Raw genomic sequence first — 19,011 nt, forward strand, 5'->3', positions numbered from 1 at the left:
AGTGTAATGTTCCTCTTCTGTGCAGATGTGATATTTGTGTCAGCCGCCGGCAGCATGCTGTGCCAAATCATCAACTCTCTTCTTCTGCTGCCGGTGTCTGTGGCCAAACCTCTGCTGTCTCACCTGCTCGATTTGCTGCCCCCTCTGGACAAACTGAACCGCCTGCTCCCTGCCGCTGCTCCACTGGAGGACCAGGAGCTGCAGTGGCCTCTACACGGTGGGACATATAGGATGAGCCATTCATTATTCATTTATTTTGGAATAGAGACTCTGTTGTGCTTGGATGGCAAGGAGACATGTAGCAGTTCAGCTAGAGGCACCCTTTTTTATTTCATACACTATTACTTGTGATTTAATAGCTGCAACTACATCTCTCTACTGAAAGATTAACAAAGAAATTGAATTGACAATATAATCTGGTGGTGGGTCTGCAACTTGTCTCCATGATGATATTATTGCTTTGCTTGGAAAGTTCCACAGTATGGCTTAGATACATTTAAATGTTTCTACCTTGATAAAGATAAACAGGTGACAGCACCAGACCAATTTACAGGTTATATTTGTGGAAGGGCGACCCTGCTTTCAGTAAGAAAGCATTTTTCAAGGAATTTTGTTTGCAATAAAACACTATTCATTGAATAAATAGAAGCAAGATAAGTTAAATGCCATACTGTGGAACATTCCATGGGATGTCCGTATAATTACAGTGCTCTGTTAATTCTGCACTTGCTTCAGTAGAAATTCATTTTCTTTTCCTCCTTCCTCCAGGCACATCAGACTTTGCAGAACCGACTTCGGGCATGTCCCAGGAGGCCTTGTCCTGGGTGTGGCTGGTAGATTTGGAGCGGACTGTGGCACTGCTCGTGGGGCGGTGTCTGGGGGGGATGCTGCAGGGTGCCCCCACCTCTCTGGAGGAGCAGGACACAGCGTACTGGCTCAAAACTCCCATCTTCAGTAATGGGCTTGAAATGGATATACCACAACTAGGTGAGAGATTGGATTTATATGCTTATTTGATATTATTGGTATGATAGTTTAATATCTCAATCACTTTTTTATTAAGCTTTTTTACTGTAGTGGAAACTAGTTTGGTATAACCTTTTAGCGACACATTAAAGCTATAAATATTTAGGAAACGGTTAATTTAACTCTGCAAGTTTGTTTTTTACCAGTAGATGGCAGATGTGAAACTCCATATTATACAAAATGTACTTCTTATATTCTTATAAGTATGTGATTTTATTTTTTCTCTCATCAAAAACAAACCTGAACTTGTATTTTGCTTCGTTTATGCTTCTGTCATTAATCCTGTTTATAGGATTGTCATGCGCTGAGCCTCAGGAATCACTCTTTCAAATATACCTGAATTATTGTGGTAGAGGTAGAAATACTGCAAAGTTTTTAATAAATCATTGGCAGACTTGTTGAACATTTCTGCTGTCAAATTGGATTTATTTCAACCATTGGCATAGCGACTACAATGCTTAAAAGACTTTGATATAAATAATGCATAATATGTGTCTTTCAGATGTGTATTTCAGATTTGCAATTTGATTCGGATTTGCAATTCACTTTTTATTTTTTATTTTTTTGCAATTCCGCCCCTAATTTTAACTTATTTAGGCAATTATAGCAATTAATGTATACACTGATCACAATCCCCCCTAATTATTCTGCTCTCTCCTCTCAGACACCTGTATCAGCTCCCTGTTGGAGGTGGCTCTCTCGGGGAACGAGGAGCAGAAGCCCTTTGAGTTCATTTTGGGCCCAGACCTCAGTGTCCTGGTGGAACTGGCTCTGGGCTCCTCCAAAGAACCAGCCAACGCTCTTTGGATCAACATGCAGGACTATGCCATCAGCAAAGGTCCCTCATATAGATACAGATTACATATGAAGTTATTTTCAAATACCAGTCATTGTAAAGTTTTGAGTTGTGCTAATTTCCCTGTGTTATGTTTCAGACTGGGATAATGCATCTTTAAGTAATGAGACCCTCTTGGACACTGTCTCCAGATTTGTGTTGGCGGCTTTACTGAAGCACACTGGACTCTTAGCACAAGCCAGAGGGGAGGGGAGGTACTGCACAACTTACAAGACATATTTCAGTGTTTCTTGTTTTGATTAAATGCTCACAGTCAGTCACATACAATAAATGATGAAATGCATGTTTAGCAATTAATTGGCCTCTATACATATCTATAAATATGGTTTTAATTATAGTATGCCAAATCTTGGCTGATATGCTGATTTTTGCATTTTAAATTGTCCAGATACCAGCCGTCTAAACTGTTGGCGGAGGTGTACCGCAGCGTTTATAAAGTCCGAAACCGTCTGTTAGCCTGTAAGAACATGGACTTCATCCAGACAAGATCTTCATCACGAGAGAGAAGGGTCGGTTCAGTGTGATTATAACAAATGAGTGCTGAAAGATTAAACACATTTAAATCATATTTTAATTTTAAATTGTATTTTATACTTTTTTATCCACAGATCTCAGAGAACCAGGACTCATTGGATATGGACCCTCAGGAGCACTCGTTCACCCGGACAATTGACGAGGAGGCGGAGCTTGAGGAGCGAGCGGACAGAGACAGAGAGGAAGGGCATCAGGAACAGGAGGAAGAAGAGGAGGATCGAGAGCACGAGGTCATGACGGCCGGAAGTGAGTACACAGCTCTACTGTATGGATACCATTGTAATTGCTAAGGCTGCTTGCAAAAAAAAACCAAAACTTTTTAAAATGTATGATTAAATGTGTCGGAGTTGAAACAATAATAATAATAATAATTATTATTATTATTATTATTATTATTATTATTGTTATTATTATTATTATTATTATTATTATTATTATTATTATTATTATTATTATTATTATTATTATATAATTCATTATTAATAATAGCACTTAAGATTAGATGAGTGGTTTTGCTCCAGATATTGTGAGGAAGAATAAGCCCCTATACATAATTCAGACAAGAAAAAATAACTTTTTTTTTGCCATAAGATCTTTTTATTGAAGTGTATGTTATGGCAATTTATGAGTGAAAAGCATTGCATTTATTTGATACAAATATATTTATAGATTTGTATAAATATTGTTTGTTGTGCATTTTAAATCTGAGTTGTATGCCCCTTGCTTACAAGCATTCATTAGCATGTTTAACTCTGTAATTGTATTTAAATGCTCTCCACTGCTAAGCCCAATTTACACATATTTTGAATTGCCAGAATAATATCTTATTGATTATATTGTGTACGTTTTGTGGTTGAGGGTTTGTCTCCATGGAAATATTGCTTTGCCTTGAATGTTCTACAGTATGGCAGTAAACCTTGGTATCCACATGCAGGTGGCGCTATCAGGCCTAGTTACAAATCAGAGCTGTGGAGTGACAACCCCAGGCCATACTGTGGAACAGGCAACGCAATCCATGAGTTTCAGAATGGTGACCAATTAGGTGTTGCCCTAGTGTTTAACAATTCAGCACAAAAAAAATATTTGAAATGTTTCTAAATAACAAGAAGCTGAAAGCCATGAACAACATCTCCATGGAGGCTAGGAAGCCACTAGAAAATTACGCAGTGCACCTTTTAATAATTAAAATCATGCAGATGTTGTATATAAAACAATTTTGCTTGGCCTTCACTTGGACTAACCCTGCTTTGGTGTGTGTCTGTGTGTTCGACCCACACAGAGATCTTCCAATGTTTCCTCTCAGCTCGAGAAGTGGCCCGGAGCCGCGGCCGAGAGAGGGCCAGCAGCAGCACTGGTCTGGGCTCCACCTCAGTCTCCCGGGCAGGAACGGGAGGAGGAGGGGGAGGGGAGGAGGAGGGCTGTGTCAACCAGGTATGAATGCACAGATTAAAGAGAGGGTATTATGCAAAAGATATTTTTTTTGCTTTCTACCATGTTATAGCATTGTTCCCTCCTCAAAAACATGCCTGAAGAGGTTTCATATGTCATCCATGCATGTTTCAGTACCATATTTTCCGCACTATAAGGCGCACCTAAAAGCCTTTAATTTTCTCAAAAACCCACAGTGCGCCTTATAATCCGATGCGTCTTATATATGGATCAATATTGATCAATTATGACACCCGTAGTCAGGAGGCGTCACCGAAGTAATAGCGGTAATAACCCTTTCAGGACTGAGCACACTATGGGCCAGTATAGCTCACCTAGACCTAGACTTTTATTCTTTTTTAGCCATAAAAATCATGTTAAACGAAGTATCAGAATTTACTGCATTTTTTCACACAACTCCTTCTATTTTACACATCCATCCGTATTTTTTTTTTACACATCGAATAAATGACTGGGAAAATCCCCGCAGCACCGCGCTCTCATTCGTCACCTTCGAGGGACAACAGAGGCAGATTACCGTAATGATGGTAAAATATTTAGATAGCCCCATGTCTCCGCTTTGCGACGCCGTTTGAATTTACATGAGAGCACGACTGGGCACGGAGTTACGCTGCTGGAAAGTCCGCAACCCGCTCTATCTGCGACGACAGGATCCGACGCTATAGGGATAACAGGGAGACAGTGCCGGGCGACATACGCCACAATCTGCCAATGGATTGCGGATGCCTGGGCTGATATATCAGTCTCAACTGTGGTCCGAGCTTTCACGAAGGCAGGAATTGTCACTGAACTGTTAGACAACAGCAGCGACACGGATAATGGCGATTTTGACGAGACGGAATTGGGCACTTTGAATGCCGAGCTCGCCCAACTCAGACTGAAGAGGAAGAGGAAGAATTCGACGAATTCGTGAATGAGGAATGAACTGAAAAAGTGAGGTTTATGTGTTTCTTTCACGTGTTTACAACTAAACAAGGCTGGGAGATATTGTGAATATGGACATTAACAACGTTAACGTTTGAATTATTGTTATTGCGTTGCACTATTTCGAGAGTTACTATATTGTGAATGCATTAACTTGTTTTGTGAGTGAACAAAGTTTTCAGAACGTTTTTTTTTTATTCTATTAATAAAGTTTGACTGACTTATCTGACTGTTTTGTTGACGTTCTCTTTAGCGCAGCTCCATCTCGTGGATGCATAACACAACCCCAGCTACTACAGTAGTTTATATTCTATGCGCCTTACAATGCGGTGCGCCCTATATATGAAATTTGTTTTAAAATAGGCCATTCATTGAAGGTGCGCCTTATACTCCGATGCGTCTTATAGTGCGGAAAATACGGTAATTTAATAATCTCTCCTGGGCTCTATTCGAACCCTCCTTATGGTTCGCTGTAAGATTTTGTCAATTGTATTCAGCAAATATAGCACTTTCAAAACAATAAAATGTTACATGGTTATCTAAATAAATTGCAATATTATGTGCTATACCCCCTAGACGTAAAATACCCCCTCTTTAAAGAATAATGTTTGTCTTTTGGACTTAGAATGTGGAATGAAAAAGAAAGACAAATATCTAGTTGACCTAATAATATTGTTGTGAGTATTTCATTTACCTAGACGAACTGAACTTGTATAGAGAATAAAATTACAATGTTCCTTTACAGTTATCATTTATCACTGCATTACTTTTTCTCAGGAGGGCCGTCGGGGCAGTGGGTCTCTTGTTGAGGGGCAGGACTTGTACACTGCAGCCTGCAACTGTGTGGTCCACCGCTGTGCTCTGCTCATCTTGGGGGTCAGTCCAGTCTTGGGAGAACTCACCAAACAGAACCCTGAGGAGAATCAAAATCAGACCACACCAGGGACCCAGGACTGCCTCAGCTACATGACGCGGTAAAGATACATGGGGCTAATATAGTCATTTAGTACACTGAAGGGGCAAAAATATCTAATTATGATTTTTCTGACAAGCACAATTTATGTTTTAATAATAGGATTCTGCGTTCAGGAGAATTGATAAAAAGAATCACATGTTTTTCAGAACATGTATAGATCTAATCTACAGGGATAGCAGTTTTTACGCAGAATAAGACAGAAGATTTTGTTGTGTGTGCATTTCCGGTTTGATAGTGATTTTGCAATCTTGCAGCCCTAATACATAGCACTGGCCTTAGCTTATACTAAATATTTCTCAAACAGTTAAGTTTAAAGCCACTGTACCTGATTTTTACTATCTTAAAAATGTTAAATAAAAAAACCCCCAAAAAAACAAGTAGTTCATTTTAAAAGTTTTGCAGCGGTTCAAAGTCATTCCTCACTTATCTTATTCATTCAGAGCATCCTAATTACCGTTATTTATCGTGATTAGTTTATGAACACTTTTCACAACTTGCAGAGACCAGTGTGGTGCCTTCACAACAATGTTAATAACAATTAGCATGCTCACTTCCTGATTCTTGGACAATAAAATGCTTTAGATGCTGACAATACAGCGCAATCTTATTTTGACCTCAAGAGCTTCTTAGACAACACATCTGTACTGGGACAAGAAAGAAGTACAGGCTCTCTCTAATAAAAGGCACATAAAATATATTTGGAACAGTTCAGTTAGTTCATTTTTTTGTCATGTTATCCACAGGAGTGAGAGCATGAGCGCAGAGAGCCGTTCGGTTCAGAGCAGCCCCAGTTACAGACTCATGAAGTCCCGGAGCGAGTCGGACTTGTCCCAGCCTGAGTCCGACGAGGAGGGATACAGCCTGGTGAGACAGGGACCCATGTCATACACTACACATACTGTTCATTTTAATGTTATTAGCCTGGTACAAAGTCTTTTATGTATTAGCTATGTCTGGAAACACTGCAATTAAATGTCTTCTACCCAAGAAATAAGTATGGAATAAATTAAAATCATGATTTATCCTGGTTCTGTTACGTTTTAAAGAAACAAAATGTGTGTTTTATATTTGTGTTTTTGTCCTTTATGGGATCCTGTCGGGGTTAGTTTGTCAAGTCATGTTGAGAATTGGTTTTCAGATATTTTACCTAGTTAAATAAAGGTTAAAAAATGAATGTCAGCCTGTCGGGCTCCTCTGCTTTGTCTTTTGCTTTTATTGAAATAAATGACTTGGTTGTTTTTCCTTTCAGAGTGGACGCAGAAATGTTGACCTGGATTTAACGTTCTCACACAAGAAAAGAGGTAATACACCTTATGGACATTTGCAAATACAAAACCATACAGTTTTGTTTGGCACTTTTCACAGAACACCTGTGTCTCTGTCCTCTTTTTCTACATTACACTGTGGTAGTTTATTTGCTTCTTTTGGGGCAGTTGAGCCCGAGACACAAGAGGAGCTTCAAGCAAGTAAACGATGGCATGTTTTCTCCTGTTGTTAGCCCATAGCTCCATTCATCTTTCATAAGACTGGCTTTGTTAAGCTTAAGATCATACACAGTTTGGATATCGAAACATTTATATAATCTGGGTGAAGCTGGCCCAGTAATTTCTTGAAATTTTTTAGATCAGGAAAAAAAAAAATCTGTTTTCTAGTCTGACAGGACTTTAACGTGTTTGGCATTGTTGGCTAAAAGGGCATGTAATGCTCTAAAGTCACCACAGTGATTGAGTGGTTTTCTGTCTCACCTCCCAACAAGAAGGTTTGACTCCCGGGCGACCCAGGCCTTTTCTGTGTGGAGTTCTCTCTGTGTGTGCTCTCCCTGTGTCTGGGATGTTTTGTTTTTTTTTTTTCTGGGCGCTTCACTTTCCCCCATCAACCCAAATGTACAATAGGTCAAATCCTCCATCTGAGGTAATCCTGACCAAGATTAGCTCAAGATCTGGACATGGGTCCCAGCGTTTGGCTGTGCTCCTGACAGATTGCTTCAGTGGCATTGAAAGCTGGATCAAATATAGCGGATAATTGTCCCCCCATCCCCGCTCCCCCGGGACAATGAAGTGTACCATGATCTTATCCTTAGAAAGGAACGTTAAAAATAATAAAAATTCATACAGTTGTGATATGATTATCGTAAATATACCAAACAATACACAAATTGGAAAATACGTGCAATTTATATACCTTTGTCTAAAAAAGCTATGCGTCTGCTGCCCACACACATTTTTTGCAGCAGCATCACCTATATTATTGATAATTATTTTAGAATTGTACATTCCTCCCATAGTGTCATTCATTCATTCTTATAGAAGGCAGACAGCAAGAACCATTACCTACTCTCCTCTGGTTTTATACAGACATGTCTTTGGAGTACAAAGAAGACATGCAGACTGCTCCTCAACCATCGTACCATTTAGCTGTCTAGTTCACAATCGAAACTATGCATTCTAGAAAAGCATATTTAGGCCTGTCACGATCACTTCTAAATCCGGGTTTAGTAATATCTTTTAGTAAATAATGGAACAAGATATTTTGGGGCTCAATGATTATCGTGTGTACATTGTCTGTGCAATTATTAAGTAGTTTAAGTAATATTGATTATTCTGATGTTTTTTGCAAAATGTTTGTTTAAAAAGTAGGAATTTATTCAGAGTGCACATTATAAACACTTCCAGGAGCATTAACATTTGAGAGAAGGCTGAAACTGCTTAACTAATAATCACACGCATTTCAGAATATGTTTGTAGAGGTCTAATTTTTTATGTATAAAAAGAGGATATTTTGTTCTTTGCAGTGGACATTATCATATCTAAATTACGGCAGACTTTATGATTTGATAATTGCACTAACTCAAGTTGCAATTTCGATTTGATTGTGATATATTGTGCAGAACCTGCTTCAAAATTTGTTATTGTGACAGGCCTAAGAATACTCCATATTTTTTTTCGTTTCTATTTAACCATCTTAACTCTATCCTCTCTTCTTCAGGCTTGTTGTACAGCTCTCCAGACTCTCTGGCAGAGTCCTGGTTTAGGGCCAAACTCAGTCGCCAGAGGAGCTACAGTTCCGCCTGTTCGTACGAGGAATCTGACCTGGATCTGAACCGGTCTCTGGGGGTCCATGCGCTTATCGATAACATGCTGAGCTTCATCAGCGGAGACGTGGGTTTAGCTCCGGCCTTCAGGGAGCCAGAGGAGAGCATGTCCACCAGCCCCCAGGCTCTTATCCTGGCCATGGAGCAGCAGCAGAGCAGGGCTGAGGTGAGGGGAGGGACTCTTTTTTACAAGATATGCTACAAAATGTGTGGTGTTTAGATAACGCACTTTAAAACTGCACTATTGCCGATTTTTGGATGACACCACCACGTTCTAAAGGCCAATAATATTTAATACAATTGGAAGCAGCTAAAATGAATATTGTTAAAATGCAGATTTTGTTGTTATATAGCATATCTAGTCACTAATAGAAATGATCAACTTCAACTTTTATAAAAGTATTGTTTATATATCTCTTATGAATATCATGTAATCAATAACATCATCACATTATGGAATCTGAAAACTACCAACAGCTGTAAAATATATAGCACATGTACATATTATGTCATAATGTTTCAAATTAAACATTCCCATGATATGCATTTTCATCTAGTATTTGCATCATTCCTCTGCTAAAATGAACTCATTTTGCAATGACATTTGGGTATGTTCCATTGTGGTCCATGGGTGTATACTAGTCTATATGGCCTTATACTTGTTCTGATTCATTCTAAAGCTATTTAGGAAAGGTTAATTTCTTTTTTGTGAATTTGGCTTTTTAATATTGATACCTGCTCAAATAAGTGTCTAATTTCGATACTTGTTTTAGGGTTAGGGTTTACATTAATAGCTGCTTATACAATATATCTGTACTGGGGTAAAATAAATTGCTACTATACCGAAAATCAGCCAGCCACTTTAAAACAAAATAGCGTTCTATGCCCTGCCTTGTGTGTGCAGCTGCGCCTGGAGGCTCTTCACCAGATCGTGGTGCTGATCTCTGGGATGGAGGAAAAGGGCTCTGCTCCAGGGAACAGCGATCGCTCCGGCCCCTTCCACTCCTCCTCTCTCCTAACTTCCGTACGTCTGCAGTTTCTTGCTGGCTGCTTTGGTCTGGGCACTGTGGGCACTGGGGGGCTGAAGAGAGAGAGTGTGCAGTTACACCACTACCAGGTATGTAACACCAACCAAGTAATAAAATTTAACTGCTTAATTTCAGATGACATCCAAACCTTCTATAGGTCAATACCATTTAATACAGATGGGGGCAGTTAAAGAAATATTTTTAAAATGTAGATTCTTGTAATGTAAGGAGTTATATGGTGTGGTCATTTAAGGGCCCATATTACGCTATTTTATGATCTGTATTATAATTTTGTTTACTCATCACAAACAGCCCTGGAGTTGTGTTTTGTTTTATTCCCAATGTTTAACACAGAAACCCTGCATATTTAGGTTCTTCTCCCAAACTGAAAACACTCTTTTCCACGATGTCATGTGCTAATACAGGAAGTGCTCCACTACTAACCAAAAGGTAAAAGGTAGCTGTTGACTTGAAAACTACTGCTTCATGACATCACAAGGTGGAACAGAGCATTTTGAGCATTTGAGATGTAAACAGACTAATAATAAAGGGTTACTCAAACATTTGTGAATGAAACAAAACACAACGCCAGGTACGTTTTTGAGAAGGTAACAGCATTATAACATGACTTAAAGCTCACAAGAGGTCATATCTGTCAAAATTCTTGTTACATACATTCAAATAACATTCTTTAGTCTTCAGTTTAGCATTAGCCATATTGTTTACATATGAGTCAATTCAGCTGGAACGCCTTGAGGTTGGAACTCATAATGTTTAAATGGGAAATAGCCAACCTCACAGTTGGCATTAATGCCATACTGTGGAATATTCCAGGCAAAGCAAAAACATACCCACAGAGTTAAAGAAGTAGCAGACCCTCTGCCAGAAAAGTTGCTTAGTGCACCTTTAATACTATTGTAGTACTGTTACATGAAATATGTGTTTTGATCACTACTATCCAGTTCTCTACTGACTTATTCTGGTATTGTAACATATGATTCTTGTGTTTGTTTAGGATGGGATAAAAGCAGCCAAACGTAGTCTTCAGATGGAGATACAGACAGCAGTTCATAAGATTTACCAGCAGCTCTCAGTGACATTGGAGAGAGCTCTGCAGGCCAACAAGCACCACATAGGTAACTACACAACTCGACTGTTCAGGTCCTCCCCTAGAGTCTTATATGTTATAGTTTCAACTCTGGAGATATTTAAATATACAAGAAATTCCAATATAAAGTGTAACACAAACGTATATTTACATTCTAACATTCAACTTAACTGGAGACTCAAAGGAAGACAGATTTTTACTGTACAAGTTAGTCAAAATTTTCACAAAGGTTGCAAAATCTTTAAAAGGTTAATTTTTTTAACCTATTAATTAACAATACAATAATTCTATTAATGCTTAAAATTATTTCAATTTTGCCCTTTTCAAACCATTAAAGTGTTTAAAGGCTTCTTAGTATTTTAGTACAAATATATTATATAAGCAGCTCTTAAAGTCAAAATAAGCCTGCTAGTTACTGTCTCCATCTAATTAGGAAGTGCTTTATTGTCCAATAATCTAGAAGTGTGCGTTAGCATGCTAGTTGTTATCTTATAAACTCATCACGGTGAATAATTAGGATGCTCTGAATACATAAGGTAAGTGAGGAATAACTTTGGACCACTGCAAACTGTTTAAAATGAACTAGTTCTGTTTTAAATGTTTTTAAGAGGTAAATATTTGAAGCCTTGGGCAAAGCCCATATACGGCGTGTATTTGGTATAGTTGCCCTTTTTAATAATCAGTCCTCCAGTTACAGCTTGTTTAAATATTTCCATATTTCTTTGCTTCTTGCAGAAGCTCAGCAGCGCCTCCTGTTGGTGACTGTATTTGCCCTGAGCGTGCGGTATCAGCCTGTAGATGTATCTTTGGCCATCTCCAGTGGACTCCTGAATGTTCTGTCTCAGTTGTGTGGTACAGAGACCATGTTAGGACAACCTCTTCAGCTTCTGCAGAAGCCAGGAGTGTCCCAGCTCAGCACTGCACTCAAAGTGGCCTCCACCAGACTCTTGCAGATACTGGCTATCAGCACAGGGTAAGGGGAGGTGTGCAGGTCAACAAGTCATGTGGATTTAGCTTAGCTTGCAATTGTCTTTCAAAATTCATATGGTTGCAGTTAGGTCTGTCACAATTACACATTTTGAAGTGCGATATATTGTTGAAGAAAATATAGCTGATAAACAGTAATATTGAAACTAAACCATAAAGTAGAATTCTGCCCCAAAAAGTATTGTAAATCTATAATGTTTAAAAATATGAGCTGCTATCAATAAATAACAGAATGCTGCTATCAATAAATAACAGAATGCTGCTATGAATAAATAACAAAATGCTGCTATCAATAAATAACAGAATGCAACTCTTAAGTAGTTAGTTTATGTCTATAATGAGTCATAGAAGTTCAAAATTAAACCTTTTATAGCTCAAATCTAATTGTAGTAGAAGGAGAGGTGATCAATAAGAATATTTTTCAAGGTATTGTTTGCTATAAAACACCAGTAATGGAATAAGTGTTATATAGATCAACTTAATGCCATACTGTGGAACATTCCAGGCAAAGGAATGACATTTACATGGAGACCAGCTGGTGGTGAACCCTCAACCGGGAAAGTTACATAGTGAACTTAAAATATAGTTATTATGCCCACTTGTTACTAATATAAATTAGAAAGTTTTGTACTTTATATAACCTTACCTTATTACCTTTGAAAATCCCAATATAGGAATCCTGACTCTTGACCCCAACTAAGAATAGGACATCAGCACATTCTACTGTCTGAAACAGAATGAGCATTTTCCTGTAAATGATCTTTTATGTCTCTTGCAGGACGTATGCAGACAAGTTGAGTCCCAAAGTGGTCCAGTCTCTGTTGGACCTCCTTTGCAGCCAGCTCAAAAACCTGTTGTCTCAGGCCGGAGTGGGGCAGCTGTCCTCAGGGAAGGACCAGGATGAGAAAAAACATGAAGACCACACCGACTCTGACAAGAAAGACTTTAGAGGTGAGTGCCCACTGCATAAAGAAATGTTTGTTACAGTAAGACATTTTTAAAGTGCCTCGAAATACATGGGAAAGTGTTTTTTCTCACTGCAAACCAACTTTACATTATGCCTGCTACTAATAATCTAAAACTCTACTAAATCTGGAGTAAATTTCCTTTTCAACATTAAATGGTAGTAGTTTCTTTTCTATTCCCATATGACTTTATATCTGTGTAATCCCTCAGTGGTCCAGATAGGTTCCATAGTGGTCCATGGGCGTATACTAGTCTATGTGGTCTTATATTTGTTCTGATACAGCTCAAGATCCTTCTAAAGCTGTTCACTAAAGGTTCATTTCTGTCTTGTGAATGTGATTTTTTTCAGTAACGATACCTGCTGAAATGATTATTTAGTTTCAATACTAGTTTTAGTATTAATTAATATGTGATTTTCGATACTTTTGACCCTTATTAGCTTTTTGATTTCACATAATTATACACATGTTTTTCTCTTTGTTTCAGCCGTTCTCCGTCGACAGCACACAGCTGAGCTACATCTTGGAGACTTCTTAGTTTTCTTGAGGAGAGTGGTGTCATCTAAAGCCATCCAATCCAAGATGGCCTCCCCCAAATGGACTGAAGTATTGCTCAATATCGCTGCTCAGAAATGCTCCTCAGGTTTGACCTTTTTACCCATATAAGTTCATATGATAGAGGGTCTAGACTACTCATTACACCAAAACATAATCAACACAGTTATATTTAAGTATTTTTAAGTATATTTTTACTACAAATCTTTCCCAGTTTTTTGTTGTGTTGGTGGTGTTTTTTTTTGGGGTTTTTTTTTTGGTGAAGTTTACTTTTACTTCCTGGTTAGGCACGAGCAGCAGACATATGACATATGTAGATGTAATTCCATTGTTACCCTGCAACTGCATTGTAAACAAGGGGCAAAAATTCCTTTGGCATAGGTGGGTTTTACATTTTAGAACTCACCACTACTTCCTGTATTTTTGTAGTTTTCTTGTCTTTTTTGTACTTCTTTTCCTCAATTTGCCACATGACTGATGTAAGACTATGATAAATATTTATCACAGGTACTATCTCACCAAACCAAGTCAGAATCATAGTGTTGTCTATAACTTGAAACAATGACACATTTGTACCTTGCAAATAGTGTTGTTACATTACTAAAATTTCAAACTCGATTTTGATACAAAGGAATAGACTCGATACTCGACTACTGCAATAGCATCCTCTACAGTACACCATCCAAAACCCTAAACAGACTACAGTACATTCAGAACTCCGCTGCCCGGCTCCTCACCCACACCCGCTCACGTCACATCACCCCTGTCCTCCACAAGCTCCATTGGCTTCGCGTCCCTCAGCGCATCCACTTCAAAATCCTTCTTATCACATTCAAAGCACTCCACAACCTGGCCCCTCCTTACCTCACAGACCTGCTCCACCTCCACACTAGGGATGGGACGATATACGATAATATCGTTAATCGCGATAAATAAGGTCCGCAATTAATCGTTCGTGGCATTTTTTAATAATCGCGATCATTGTGCACGATTATAATCGCCTTTACGGCATCACACAGCCTCATGTTTCCAGTTCCAATACAACGTTTATATGTTAGTTCTGGTATTTGCCCACTCTGACATAGCAATGACACTTGTAGCTTCTGTGCTTATCTCTGTCTGAACTATATTCTGTCAGATATCAACAATAAACAAAGTCTGATCCGTAACTCTCCACAGGAACGTACCAGTGCGCGCCTCACCCGTGCGCACAGATGAGACGCTAATGTGTGCACATCTTAGATTTTTACCTACAATAATGCAAACTGCAGAATAAAACAACACCTTTTAAACAATAGACAAATTAAGTCTAATTCATACAGCTGAACACAAATGTGCCAGAGCGCATGGTCCGAATGCGCACTGTGTGCACAGGAGCAAAGCTAACGATTATACACGGTATAATTTACGTACAATTAAGTCAATAGCAGAATAAACCACACTTACCGATCGAGAACAGCATCCAAGCCATCAAAAAATAAGGTCCTTTACTCCTGAGTCCACTGTGGGATCTTTAATCTTTGCCATGAACCGCTCCAGGTCCGAGATGCCTCTAGTTTAACTTGTACAAACATCCACAGTGTCCTCGATCACGTACTCCCTTTGGTTTGTCTGTTTCGTCATGTTTAAAACGCAAAACAACAGTACGTAAAATGCGCCATTATGCACACATTTCTGCATCCACTCGTTTCCCAATTCACCAAAGTGCCTTAATTTAAAAAAAATTAAGTCTTCGTCGACGGGCACTTGCGTCACTTCCGGCGCAACAAGGACCGGTCCATTTCTCCAGCATGGCATTGAGGAGTACACATTTTCTTCCGGGTACGTCTGTTTACGGAAAACCATGGCATGTGATACGTCATCCTGTCCCGCTGCTTATTGGCTGTGTGCGGGCTCAGTAACCCACAACCCCCACCTTATTGGCCAACATTGGTGTCAATCACAAGCTAATACGTGTGTTTAGCACTGGGGAACAAAGTTGGCGCTGTCAGAAGTTTATTATGCCTGAAATCGACTAAAGAAAGGCAAAGAAGTGACGGAGCAGATTTCATATTTGGAGTACTTTCCTGCAGCAGATTGGACATAATTTCTTGACTGGAATATATTCTCTGGACCTTTACGGAACAAATGAGACCAACGTTGTGTGAATATGTTGATGTTTGACAGAACCAGAGCGCTCAATGGTAAGTGAAGTCCAGATTCACACTTTGTGACTTTTCTATAAAAACGTCTTTCCTGTCAGCACTGTGGTGATTGCAGGTGAAAATGGTTTGCATATCCAGAAAGACAAGCGCCGCAGCTTTCATTTGATGTGTAGATTGTTTGTGTGGGTGACGCAGAAGTGTATGTACATTGCTGTAAAGTAGGCCCGGGCCGTCGGAACGTTAACAGGTTAATAATTATCGCGATAATATCGTTAATCGCGATTATTTTGGCCACGATAATCGTGAGTCTAAAATTTAATATCGTCCCATCCCTACTCCACACTCCATCTCACTCCCTCCGCTCCTCCAGCTCCAACCTCCTGTCCCTGCCCTGTAGGACCAAGCTCCAAACCTGGGGGGACAGAGCCTTCTCCATCGCTGCCCCCACCCTCTGGAACTCACTGCCCAAACCCCTCCGTGACTGCTCAGACCTCCCCACCTTCAAAAAAGAACTCAAAACTTACCTGTTCAAAATTGCTTTTAATGTTTGATTTTATGTTGTAAATTTTGTGATATTTTATTCTTTTATGTATTGTGAAGCGACTTTGAGTGTCCTGAAAAGCGCTATATAAATAAAATGTATTATTATTATTATTACTCAATACTGATTCTAATACCACGATGATAATAAAAAACACTTATTTAGCCAATAGAATGTGATTTTCAAGATTAGATAATAGTACTTTCTTTTATATTCCCATGTGGCCTTATATTTGTGTAATCCCTCAGTCCATATTAGTTCCATGGTAGTCCATGGGTGTACAGTAGTCTATTTGGTCTTACATTTGTTCTAATACAGTTAATGATCATTCTAAAGATATTCAGGAAAGGTTAATTTCTGTCCTGTGAATGTGACTTTTTAGTATTGATACTTGTTCAAATGAGTATCTAGTTTTAGTATCGATTAGTATCAGATTTTTTTTTATACTTTTGACAACCCTACATGTGAACACTATAGGAGTCCCACTGGTGGGGAACCTGAGGACTCGACTTTTGGCTCTTCACGTTTTGGAGGCTGTGCTTCCGGCATGTGAGGCCAACATGGAGGATGATCAGATGACACAGGTAGATGAAAAATTGTAAATTGTAATTCAAACACATACATTTCATACCAATAAGGCCTGGAGATATGTTATCTATTTTAAGTTGTATTATAAGAACATACCAATAGCTGTAAAAGTTTAATCTGCAGTTAATACATATAATCGGACAATTCACCTTCATTGTGTTTTTCAGGTTGTGGAGCGGCTGTTCACGCTGCTGTCTGACTGTATGTGGGAAGCTCCAGTTGCTCAGGCCAAACACTCGATGCAAATTAAAGAAAGAGTTCAAGAATTAAAACTACTGGTAAATCAAATGGGTTTTGTAACAGAATGTCATGCTGTTGTTTCATTTATTCAACTTACACATAAATATTTTTATCTATAGTTTGACTTCTGTTTAGAAATAGTAAGTCACATTATGTAGAATCTAGTCAAATATGTACAACCCCAATTCCAATGAAGTTGGGACGCTGTGTAAAACAAAAAAAATACAATGATTTGCAAATCCTTTTCAACCTATATTGAACTGAATAAACTACAAAGAAACTACAAAGACATGACATTTAATGTTCAGACTGATAAACTTTATTGTTTTTATGCAAATATTCACTCATTTTCAATTTGATGTCTGCAATACGTTCCAATAAAGCTGGGACAGGGGCATGTTTACCACTGTGTTACATCACCTTTTCTTTTAACAAAAATCAATAAGTGTTTGGGAATTGAGGACACTAATTGTTGAAGCTTTGCAGGAGGAATCCTTTCTTATTCTTGCTGAATGTACAACTTCAGTTGCTCAGCAATCCGGGGTCTCTGTTGTCGTATTTTTCGCTTCATAATGCGCCACACATTTTCAATGGGAGACAGGTCTGGACTGCAGGCAGGCCAGTCTAGTGCCCACTCTCTTTTTCTACGAAACCATGCTGTTGTAACACGTGCATGTTGTAACGCTCGGCACAAGGGGGGACCAAAGATACACGACTCGGGGGGGAAAGTTTACAGTGTTTATTTACAAAGGTGAAAAGAATGTGAATGATGATCAAAAGGTGAATCAGGAACAGGGCGCGGGTCGTGATCCATGAGCAGGGCGTGTGAAGCGGAGATGGGAGCAGGGCGGACAGTACTGGCAGGGAGGAGCTGGGTCCAGAACAGGAGAGCGGGTCCAGGAAGCAAGACGTGTGGAGCGGAGTCTGGGACAGGGCGTACTGTACCGGCAGAGTTGAGCTGGGTCTGAGGCAGAAGAGCAGAGTGGGTCTAGGGAGCAGGGTCTGGTGGAAGGTATAACATCCGATCAGTAAGCATAAAACAAGACAGGCAACAACGAGAACTGAGCCAAGCGATATACCACCCAGGTACACGGACGATCTGGCGCTGAGTGTTAGGTCCTAGCTCCTCTTATTCTCCCCAGATGTGGCTGATTAGGAATTAGCTCCAGGTGTGCACGGGAGGAGGCAGCTCTCCGCCCCAGCTCTAGACTCAGACACGTGACCAGGCAGGGGAAAAAAATGCACAAAAAACTGACAGGCAGACCAGAATCATGACAGTGCAGAATGTGGCTTGGCATTGTCTTGCTGAAATAAGCAGGGACGTCCCTGAAAAAGATGTTGCTTGGTTGGCAGCATATATTGCTCCACATCCTGTATGTACCTTTCAGCATTAATGATGTCTTCACAGATGTGCAAGTTACCTATGCCATGGGCACTAACACACCCCCATACCATCACAGATGCTGGCTTTTGAACTTTGCGTTGATAACAGTCCGGATGGTCCTTTTCCTCTTTGGCTCGCAGAGCTAGAGCCCAGAAAAGCCCGCTGTGTTTCTGGGTGTTGTTAATATATGGCTTTCGCCTTGCATGGTACAGTTTTAACTTGCACTTGGAGATGTAGCGATGAACTGTGTTAACTGACAATGGTTTTCTGAAGTGTTCTTGAGCCCATGTGGTAATATCCTTTACACACGGGCATTCAATGTTGGTTTTCGGTCTTGCCTTTTACGTGCAGAGATTTCTCCAGATTCCTTAAAAATCCTTAAATTCCTTGCAATTGTATGTTGAGAAACATTGTTCTTAGACTGTTGGACTATTTGCTCATGCAGTTATTCACAAAGTGGTGAACCTCGCCCCATCCTTGCTTATGAATGACTGAGCCCTTCGGGGATGCTCCTTTTATGTCTAATCATGATACTCACCAGTTTCAAATTAACCCGTTCACCTGTGGAATATTCCAAACAGGTGTATTTTAAGCATTCCTCAACTTTCCCCTTTA

At 39.5% G+C, this 19,011-nt stretch overlaps 1 protein-coding gene across 3 annotated transcripts in view; it reads left to right on the forward strand.

Moving 5' to 3' along the window:
• herc1 (HECT and RLD domain containing E3 ubiquitin protein ligase family member 1) overlaps positions 1-19,011 on the forward strand; it is a 90,119-nt gene that overhangs the window by 25,591 nt on the left and 45,517 nt on the right. For all 3 annotated transcript variants that reach the window (XM_033986177.2, XM_033986186.2, XM_055230237.1), the window contains exons 17-34: positions 26-217; positions 769-987; positions 1,691-1,864; positions 1,962-2,076; positions 2,271-2,391; positions 2,491-2,662; positions 3,696-3,847; positions 5,567-5,763; positions 6,509-6,629; positions 7,015-7,066; positions 8,751-9,022; positions 9,761-9,973; positions 10,900-11,020; positions 11,728-11,965; positions 12,758-12,930; positions 13,432-13,587; positions 16,662-16,768; positions 16,940-17,050. In XM_033986177.2, coding sequence (XP_033842068.1) covers positions 26-217; positions 769-987; positions 1,691-1,864; positions 1,962-2,076; positions 2,271-2,391; positions 2,491-2,662; positions 3,696-3,847; positions 5,567-5,763; positions 6,509-6,629; positions 7,015-7,066; positions 8,751-9,022; positions 9,761-9,973; positions 10,900-11,020; positions 11,728-11,965; positions 12,758-12,930; positions 13,432-13,587; positions 16,662-16,768; positions 16,940-17,050 — 2,906 coding nt within the window. The remainder of the gene's footprint in view (positions 1-25; positions 218-768; positions 988-1,690; positions 1,865-1,961; positions 2,077-2,270; positions 2,392-2,490; positions 2,663-3,695; positions 3,848-5,566; positions 5,764-6,508; positions 6,630-7,014; positions 7,067-8,750; positions 9,023-9,760; positions 9,974-10,899; positions 11,021-11,727; positions 11,966-12,757; positions 12,931-13,431; positions 13,588-16,661; positions 16,769-16,939; positions 17,051-19,011) is intronic.

The sequence above is a fragment of the Periophthalmus magnuspinnatus genome, chromosome 3 (genome assembly GCF_009829125.3).
Source record: "Periophthalmus magnuspinnatus isolate fPerMag1 chromosome 3, fPerMag1.2.pri, whole genome shotgun sequence".
Taxonomy (NCBI): Eukaryota; Metazoa; Chordata; class Actinopteri; order Gobiiformes; family Gobiidae; genus Periophthalmus; species Periophthalmus magnuspinnatus.